At 62.7% G+C, this 8,393-nt stretch overlaps 2 protein-coding genes across 3 annotated transcripts in view; both read left to right on the top strand.

Annotated features, from left to right (window-relative positions):
• TMEM214 (transmembrane protein 214) overlaps positions 1–106 on the top strand; it is a 7,024-nt gene extending 6,918 nt beyond the window's left edge. Inside the window, exon 14 of the mRNA XM_025214121.1 lies at positions 93–106. Coding sequence (XP_025069906.1) covers positions 93–106 — 14 coding nt within the window. The remainder of the gene's footprint in view (positions 1–92) is intronic.
• A 156-nt stretch (positions 107–262) lies between these two features.
• Positions 263–8,393, top strand: part of AGBL5 (ATP/GTP binding protein like 5) — a 13,751-nt gene continuing 5,620 nt past the window's right edge. The window contains exons 1-4 of one of the 2 annotated variants that reach the window (XM_025214137.1): positions 263–460; positions 5,785–5,962; positions 6,669–6,847; positions 7,398–7,941. In XM_025214137.1, coding sequence (XP_025069922.1) covers positions 294–460; positions 5,785–5,962; positions 6,669–6,847; positions 7,398–7,941 — 1,068 coding nt within the window. In that variant the 5' untranslated portion in view covers positions 263–293. The remainder of the gene's footprint in view (positions 461–5,784; positions 5,963–6,668; positions 6,848–7,397; positions 7,942–8,393) is intronic. The other variant, XM_025214138.1, reaches the window with a different exon arrangement.

Below are 8,393 nucleotides of genomic sequence, written 5' to 3' on the forward strand. Positions count from 1 at the left end.
GGGCAGCGCCACCGCCGCGGTTCGCACGGTCGCAGCGGGGAGAGGGGGCCGGGAGCCCACCGGTCACTGCTGCGCTGCGTGGACTCGGGCAGGCCCCGAGCCTTAGCGGAGGGCGTGAGATGTGTTGCAGGGCAGCGCGGCGGGTGAAGGGGCATGGCCAGGCTCTGTCCTGGCAGCCAGCCATAGGAAAGAGCAAGTGCCATGGCTCCCAGCTCCCTGGTCAGGCAGCCTGTGCGTGACCACGGCCAAGGTGCCCAGGGCCTCCTGCTCAGCCCCGCTCTGTGTGTCTGCAGATGGCGGAGGCCCAGTTCGTGCTGTCCTTCGTGCACCGCTTCCTGGAGCCCCGTGGCGCCACCACCTACTTCGCCTTCTGCTACCCCTTCTCGTACACCGAGTGCCAGGACATGCTGGCGCACCTGGACAGCCGCCTGGAGCCGTGCCGCTACCTCTCCCCCATCAGGTGTGCTCCCTCGTGCCACAGCCCCGCCAGGAGGGCTGGGGGGTCGCTCGCTGTGCTGCCCGTCGGGCCGGGGTTGGGACTGCCGCAGGTGGAGCACTCCCGAGCTCAAGTCCAGCTTGTCTCTGGCTTTGGGGACCTGCAGCAGCTGGTGCTGGAGGCTCGCGGGGGTGGGCCTGGCAGGGAGAGCCCGTCCAAGCAAAGGCCCTGTTCCTCTGCAGCTGCTTGGCTGCAGAACCACTTCCTCCCCGGCCTCCCCCAGCCCAGCTGTTTCTCAGGGGAGGTCTCTGGCTAGGACTGCCCCCCTTCTCCTACACTGAGCTTCCTGCTCTAGGGGCGGGGGCAGGAGCAGGGCCTGGGCCAACGTCTCTGCAGAGCTGCTCTGCCTTGTACCTGGGGCAGCTCGCTGACCCCACACAGGCCCTGCATCTTCCTGCAGTGTGGCTGCATCCGCCCTCCGGGCCCACCCCAGATGCCAGGACCTCTGGGGGTGTCATTCTGGCCTCTTAGCCCTTTTCTCTGGGTTGGAGGTAGGTGGGGGAGGGCTCGGGACCTCCTGGGATCTGTTGGGCTGCTAGCATGCTGTAGCCCTGGGGCCAGAGGCAGCACCAGGTGTCTGGCAGGCAGGGGCGAGCCCTGGCCGCATCCTGCCCCATGCTGGACCTGGCCGGCACGTGGGCCAAGTACTTTGCCAGGGGGAGCGGGGGAGACATGGTCCATGCACAGGCCCAGGCTGCTCTTGCCAAGGTTTGTTTCCTTGGCTCCCTGGCAACAGCCACTGTGTTTGCCTGCTCCTGGTGCTTGGCATCCCCTTGGCAACCACCTGTGCCCAGCTCACCACGCTGGGCTCCAGTGCATCTGGAGCAGGAGCAGGGGTGTGCCCAGGGCACCAGGTCCCCCAGGCCTGGCCTGCCAGGGGTTGGGCTCTCCACCCCAGCTCCCCAGCCGCAGTCGGCTCTGCCCTCGCCTCTGTGCTGCTGCCCTAACCACTGCTCCTATAGCCCCAGTTCACTTGCCCACCACAGCTGGCCCTGGGCACTTCCAGGGCTGTGTGGGGCTCCAGGCTTGCTGCCCAGGGCTGGAGCTCCTGGCTCCCTCCCAGGCTCTCCCTGGTGCTTGCAGCTTCCCCCATGCCAACCGAGTGCAGTAGCTGAGACTGCTCCGAAGTGCCCTCTCCCCTGAATTGCCCGCTCCCTGCAGCACAGGCTCTGGAAGTCGGTGGGGGCAGCCTGGCCCCCTGGTTCCTTTCTGGCAGGCCCTCCTTCCCCTCGCAGGGAAGTGCACATCTTTCCTGGTTCCGCCCCAGGGGGAGGGGGAGGGGGCACAGCTTGGGCTCCAGGCACTCATGCTGGCCTGGGGTGGGGGCCAGCTCCTGCCTACCCAGGGGGGAACTGCTAGCTCTGACCTAGCTGCCAGTGTGGTGCGTGCCTGTGGATGCCAGCTGCTTACCTGTCTGGGGCCGCGCCGCTTGCGTTTGTAGATGTTAGGGTCAGAAGGGACCTCAGTAGAAGTCCGACCCCCTGCCCTGGGCAGGAAAGGGCGCAGGGGTCAGACGACCCAGCCAGGTGCCTGTCCAGTCTCCTCTTGAAGACCCCCAAGGTAGGAGCGATCACCACCTCCCTTGGAAGCCCATTCCAGATTCTGGAAACCCTTATTGTGAAGAAGTTCTTTCTAATGTCCAGCCTAACAAGTTGGGCTGGAGCGTCTCCCCCGAGGCACCAGCCTGGCACTCAAGGCCCCAGTGACATCCCCGTGCTGTGACAATCACATCTCCAGGCCCGTTGGGCTTCTGAGCCTCTTGCCCATGGGCCTGCCCTCCAGCCCTCGGCTGCGTGTGGCTCCTTCCTGGTAGATGTTAGGGTCAGAAGGGACCTCAGTAGAAGTCCGACCCCCTGCCCTGGGCAGGAAAGGGCGCAGGGGTCAGACGACCCAGCCAGGTGCCTGTCCAGTCTCCTCTTGAAGACCCCCAAGGTAGGAGCGATCACCACCTCCCTTGGAAGCCCATTCCAGATTCTGGAAACCCTTATTGTGAAGAAGTTCTTTCTAATGTCCAGCCTAACAAGTTGGGCTGGAGCGTCTCCCCCGAGGCACCAGCCTGGCACTCAAGGCCCCAGTGACATCCCCGTGCTGTGACAATCACATCTCCAGGCCCGTTGGGCTTCTGAGCCTCTTGCCCATGGGCCTGCCCTCCAGCCCTCGGCTGTGTGTGGCTCCTTCCTGCCCGGCCACCCCTTCCCAGCATCCTCTTTCCAGTGCAGGTGCTGGAGCTGGATGCAGGTTCCCGCCTCAGCCTCCCAGGGGCTGTGCCTGCCATCTTGCTGCTCTCTCCTGAGCAGTCTCCAGGGGCCAGCCTCCATCCTCCCCATATCTCTGTGCAGGGCCTTTTGCCTCCCCTCTGAGTGAGCACCGCTGTCCACCCCTGCCTGCCCAGGGAGCTCTGGTGTGATGGCACTGGCCGAACCACCCTCTGCCCTGTGGCCCTTCCCTTCACTGCTGCACCGGGCTCTTAGCACGCGACTGCTTCCACCAGCAGGGCCGGCCACCTCATGCCTTTTCCTGCTCACAGGCTCCTTCGTGTCTTCCTGAAGCCTGCCTTCAGCCTGTCTGAGGAATCGTAAGAAGTCAAGCCAGCAGGGTCCCTCCAGAGGTTGCAGCTAGTGCAGCTCCTGCCTGGGGCAGGATCAGCCCCATCCGCACTGTCCCAGGCACATCTTTGTCTGACCTCGTCCTAAACTACGTAATCAACCTTGTCAGCCAGCGATGAGACCCGTTGCCCGAGAATATCCAGAGTCCCTGAACCTGCACCTGGTGAAGGCAGGGGACGAGGGCTGGCAGTGTCCTGCTGCTGCCAGGGCGGGAAAATGCAGTCAAGGTGCCAGAGGGACACGTGGCCTCACTACAGAGGAAGGCAGAATCCCAGTCTGCACCAATTCCTTGCTGCCTCCAGTGCAGTGTTAGTCTGAGTCTGAGCACAGGGGCAAAACCCTTAGCCAGGACCCTGTGGGGCTGGTCCCAGCAGGAGCACTGGCACAGCCCAGTCCCCATACCCAGGATGGGCTGCAGCAGCACCCAGTGCCTCTGAGGGAAGTGAAAAAGTTCCTCCCTGGCCCCCAGTGGCAGCTAGCAGAGCCCAGAAGCCTGGGAGATCCCCACAGCAGAGCACAGGCATCATTGGGCCTTGATCATCCCCACCAGTGGGTGTCCACCCTCTCCTTGACACCGCCAGGATGGAGCGTCCACACCTTCCCTGGTGTTTTGTCGCAGTCTCCCTGCTCTGACAGTGAGGAGGTGTTTCCAAATCTCCAAACTAAACCTCTTTTCCTAACACTTCCAGTCATTGCTCTGCATCCTTCTCTGCAACAAGAGAGAACAGGGGCTTTCTCTCTGACAGCCCTTTGGGGATTTGCAGACTGCTGTCATGGCCCTTCTTAGGTACCTGTTCTGCAAGCTGAATATGCCCAGCTCCTTCAGCCTCTCCACAGAGGACTTGCCTGCCAAGCCCTTGATCATCTTTGTTGCTGTGTCTGCCCCCCCTCTAACTTCTCCATGTCTCTTTTGGAAATGTGAAGCTGCACCCAGTGCACTAGATGAGGGGGTATGCGTGGACAGGCAGGGACGGGGCGCCACCACGCACCATCCCACACTGCTGCACAGGCGCTGCCCACCTGGCCAGACACGGGGAGTTCTGCACACAGCTCTGCATTTGGCTGTGCGCCACCCGTCCGGCCACCAAGGGAATACTGATCCAAAAAGGTTGAAGACCCCTGCTCTAGATGAGGCCTGACCCATGCCGAGAGGTCCAATTGCCTCCCGTGTCTTGCACTTGATGCTTCTATTGATGGAGCCCAAACTTCACTGGTCTCTTGTGCAGCTGCATCACACTGCAGTCTGACTTAACAGCAGCGTTCCCTCCAGGCTGCGCGTGTGCACTGCCACACACAATAAAAAATCATGCCATGCAACAGCGGGGGAGCCACACGCGCCTACCTGCAGGGGTGGGGGAACCAATTGCGGGGCGGACCACAGCAGCGCATGCTGAAAGGGGGAGGCTGGACCGAAGCAGCGTGCTCATGGACTGCTACACCTTAAGAGGGTACAGTGCCTAGCAGGACTCCCAGAGCCTTCTCCATAGAGCTGCCATCCAGCCTCTGTCCCCCATTTTGTATTTGCATTTCGGATTATTCCTCTCAGGCTGCAGCACCTTATTAAACTTCTTCGTCCTCTTGGCCCAGCCCAGCTTCACGATCTGTCGAGATCCTTCTGAAGCATGCTCGTGTTCTCCAGCACGTTCACAGTCCTTCCAGGTTTCCAACTTGGTCCTGAAGCTGTCAATGCCAGCATCCAAATTGTTCATAAACACGGTGAACAGCACCAGGCCCAGGACAGACCCCTGTGGGATTCCACTCCAAACCTCCTGCCATCCTGGCACAGACCTATTGATGGTTCCCTTTGCTTGTGGCTTTTGAACCAGCTGTCTGTCCACCTTATAGTAGCTTTCTGAGAAACTTGTGTGGGACTTTGTCAGAAGCTTTGCTGAAATCTGGGTGTACGATATCCACAGCATTCTCTTCATCCACTCAACTAGTCACGGTGTTGCAGAAAGAGGTCGAGTTTGTTTGGCAGGATTTGCCCCCAGTAGCTCCATGTGGGGCTCGAGATCAGCTGCAGGCTTGTGCCTTTAAATCCCTGCTGTGGTAGGCAGGGGCTGCCCGTGGTTGTGTCCTCTCGTCTACCTCCCCCTGCCTCACGCCAGCTTGGGAGGGCTCAGAGCACAAGGGGACCACCCTGCGCTGCGCCCTCACACAGCGCCCGGCTCTAGTGTCCTCAAGTAGCCTCTCTGCTGAAAAGGAGAGGGTAGGCGTCCAGGGTCTGTGCCAGAGGAGGCCTCTGCTAGGGGCTCTCAGGATGTGGGAGGGCAGCAACTTTGCCAAGGGGCCTGGACAATGTGTGGGGCAGGCGTGGGGATGTAGGAACTTTCGGACAAGGCCAGAGCATGGGACCTTGCTCTCACGGCTGGTTGCTGATAGTGGTCGCAGGTGCTGCAGATGAGTGCAGGGAGCAGGGCACTGTAGGGCTGTTCCCCACTGTGGAGTCCATGGGGTGGGAGTGGGATGCCAGAGAAGGGCCCTGGAGCTAGGCAGCCCAGTGCCTTCCATCCCTGGGCAGGTAGGGGCAGCCCAGGCTGTGGCACAAGGGCCTTCCTTCCAGCACCAAGCCCTCTGGCACCTCCTTTCCCATGGCCTACCTGGCTCACTGAGGGGGGTCCCACCCTTCACTGCCTGCTCAGCCAAGGGGAATATCCACTGAGGGCCTGTCTGTCTCTGCAGCCCCCCGGACTCCATCTACTACCACCGGGAGCTGCTGTGCCGCTCCCTGGATGGGTTGCGTGTGGACCTGCTCACAGTCACCTCGTGCCATGGCATGCTGGCGGAGCGCGAGCCACGGCTGGAGCACCTCTTCCCGGATGAGGCAACACCACGGCCGCACCGCTTCATGGGCAAACGGGTGAGTCACGATGCAGGCATGCTCCTGGGGGGAGCAGACCTGGGACCACAGCCCCAGGCCCTGGCTGAGCATGTTTGCTGGTGGGGCTGCTTCGTGCTGCCAGCCTGTTAGGGCTTGGTCGTGACTGCCTGTGGGTGGGAAGGGGTGGTCACGAGCAAACAGAAAGGCTTCACTAGGCACTGTGATGCAGACACAAGCTGCCCATGGCCAGCCAGGAGGGTGTGGGTGCCCGCTCGTCCCCCCTGGGTATAGGTGTAGTTTTGAGGCAGCGTTCCCAGACGTCTGGGTTCAGACCCCCAGGCAAGGGCTGGGCTGGTGTCCTCTGACTTATTGGGTGAAAGGCAGCTGGTTTCCATGAAGCTGCCATGTCCTGTTCGGAGGGAAGGTGTAAAGTGCTGGGCTCTGCGTGCTGGGGGAGCTGGGAGCTGCTCATGGCATATCCCAGACTGAGCAGTTGGACAGTCAACAGTACCCACTTGCCCCAGGACAGCTGGGGCTGTCCCCCACCTGCCCTCAGGCTTCCCCCGCCAGGCTGGTCTTGGAGAGCATGGTGTGCCCAGGCTTGGTGCTGCATGCATGGTCTCAGTCTCATGCCCTGTCCTGTCCCCCGACACCCCACCCCTCCACCCCTGCCAGGGCAGCTGGGCCATACCTGGGGAGAAGTGGGGAGCCGCTGGCATCCCTGACCCCCCCTCCCCACCCCCAGGTGTTCTTCCTGAGCAGTAGGGTGCACCCTGGGGAGACGCCTTCCAGCTTTGTCTTCAACGGGTTCCTGGCCTTCGTCCTGCGGGAGGATGACCCTCGTGCTCAGCTGCTGCGGCGGATGTTCGTCTTCAAGCTCATCCCCATGCTGAACCCCGACGGCGTGGCACGCGGCCATTACCGGTGAGTATCCGCTGGTGGCTGGGCCCAGGCCTTGCACTGTGCTGCCTGGGGATGGCCGGTCCAACAGCGAGGGGCATGGTCACTTGGCACCGCCTGGCAGTCCCGCTGTAGTGCTAGGCTCTGCTGAGGGCCCAGCCCAGGGCAGATCCCTCCTGGCCCCTGAGAACCCAAATGTCTCTGCTGACAGCGACTGCATCCCAGTGCTGGGCTGTCAAGGTCAAGGGAAGCCCCAGCTGAGCTCCAGGCAGTCCTGGCGCCCAGGCCTGGATCAGCAGGACAAGGGCAGTTGGTGCTGTGCCAAAGTGTTCTGGGGGCCAGTCCCTGCAGTGGGGGTGAGCCCAGGGCTTGCAACTGTGCAGTGGCTGGGGAGGCTCTGGGACGAGTCCCCTGGAGCAGCAGTGGTGCTAGGGCTGTTCTCTCGCTGGGCCCCATGGGGGGGTGCAACACGTTCGCCCATGAGCTGCCTGCCCTGGACCCATGGGCCATGTTGGCTGCCTGGCACATGTAGCAGTCCTGGGGTACCTCACACCTCTCCATTCTCCCTCCCCAGCACGGACTCACAGGGTGTGAACCTGAACCGCCAGTACCTCAGCCCCGACGCAGAGCTGCACCCTGCCGTGTACGGGGCCAAGGCCATCCTGCTGTACCACCACGTGCACAACTGTGTCCCGCCAGGCTTCCCCGACTGGCGGGCGCATGGATCCCCCCTGGCCACCAACACACTGGGTGCCAGGTCTGCCAACCGCTCCGTCCATCACTGCACCCTGTCCCTGGAGGGGCCCCTCTCCGAACTGGAGAAAGCCAACAACCTGCGCAACCAGCCCAGCAGCCGGGCCTCCACCAGCAGCCTCCCGACGCCCTCTCAGGACCCCGCGCTGCAGGCAGTGCCCACCCCCGAGCTGGGAAGCAATGACCGAGCTTTCTGGATCCTGCTCGGGGAGCGCTGTGAACGGGCCACCCCACAGCCAGCGCCGGCCCCGCGCCCCATCCAGCCCCAGGAGAGCGGGCTGGCCTACTACGTGGACCTGCACGGCCACGCCTCCAAGCGTGGCTGCTTCATGTACGGCAACAGCTTCAGCGACGAGAACGACCAGGTGAGGTGTGGCGCTTCCCCTCAGGCATTGTCTCTGCTGGGTCCCAGGAGCTAATCCCTGTATGCGGGACAAGGGTGGGGGCTGGCATTGGCCTTCCTGCCCCTCCTGCACGTCGCTCTGAGCCCTGCAGGAGCTGTCGCCTGCATGCGCTGTGTCCCTTGCCTGTCACCTCCCACCTCCAGGCCAGCCATAGTGGGTGCCCCGCTCCTGTGACATCCCCTTGCCCTGTTCCTTGTGCCTGGGTACCTGCCTCTCTTGGGGTGGGGGGCTGGACCCCAAGGGAGCAGGGCAGCAGGGTTGGACCCCAAGGGAGCTCTTCCTGCTTCCTGAGCCACTCTGATTGGTGCCTGCCCCATTTGCCCAGCTCCTGGGGCAGAGCAGCTGATAGGACAGGGGTTGTCCCTGGGGGTGAGACTTCAGGCACCACTTGTTTCATCGCTGGCTAATTCCTG

This window comes from Alligator sinensis, unplaced genomic scaffold (assembly GCF_000455745.1).
Source record: "Alligator sinensis unplaced genomic scaffold, ASM45574v1 scaffold8_1, whole genome shotgun sequence".
NCBI lineage: Eukaryota > Metazoa > Chordata > Crocodylia > Alligatoridae > Alligator > Alligator sinensis.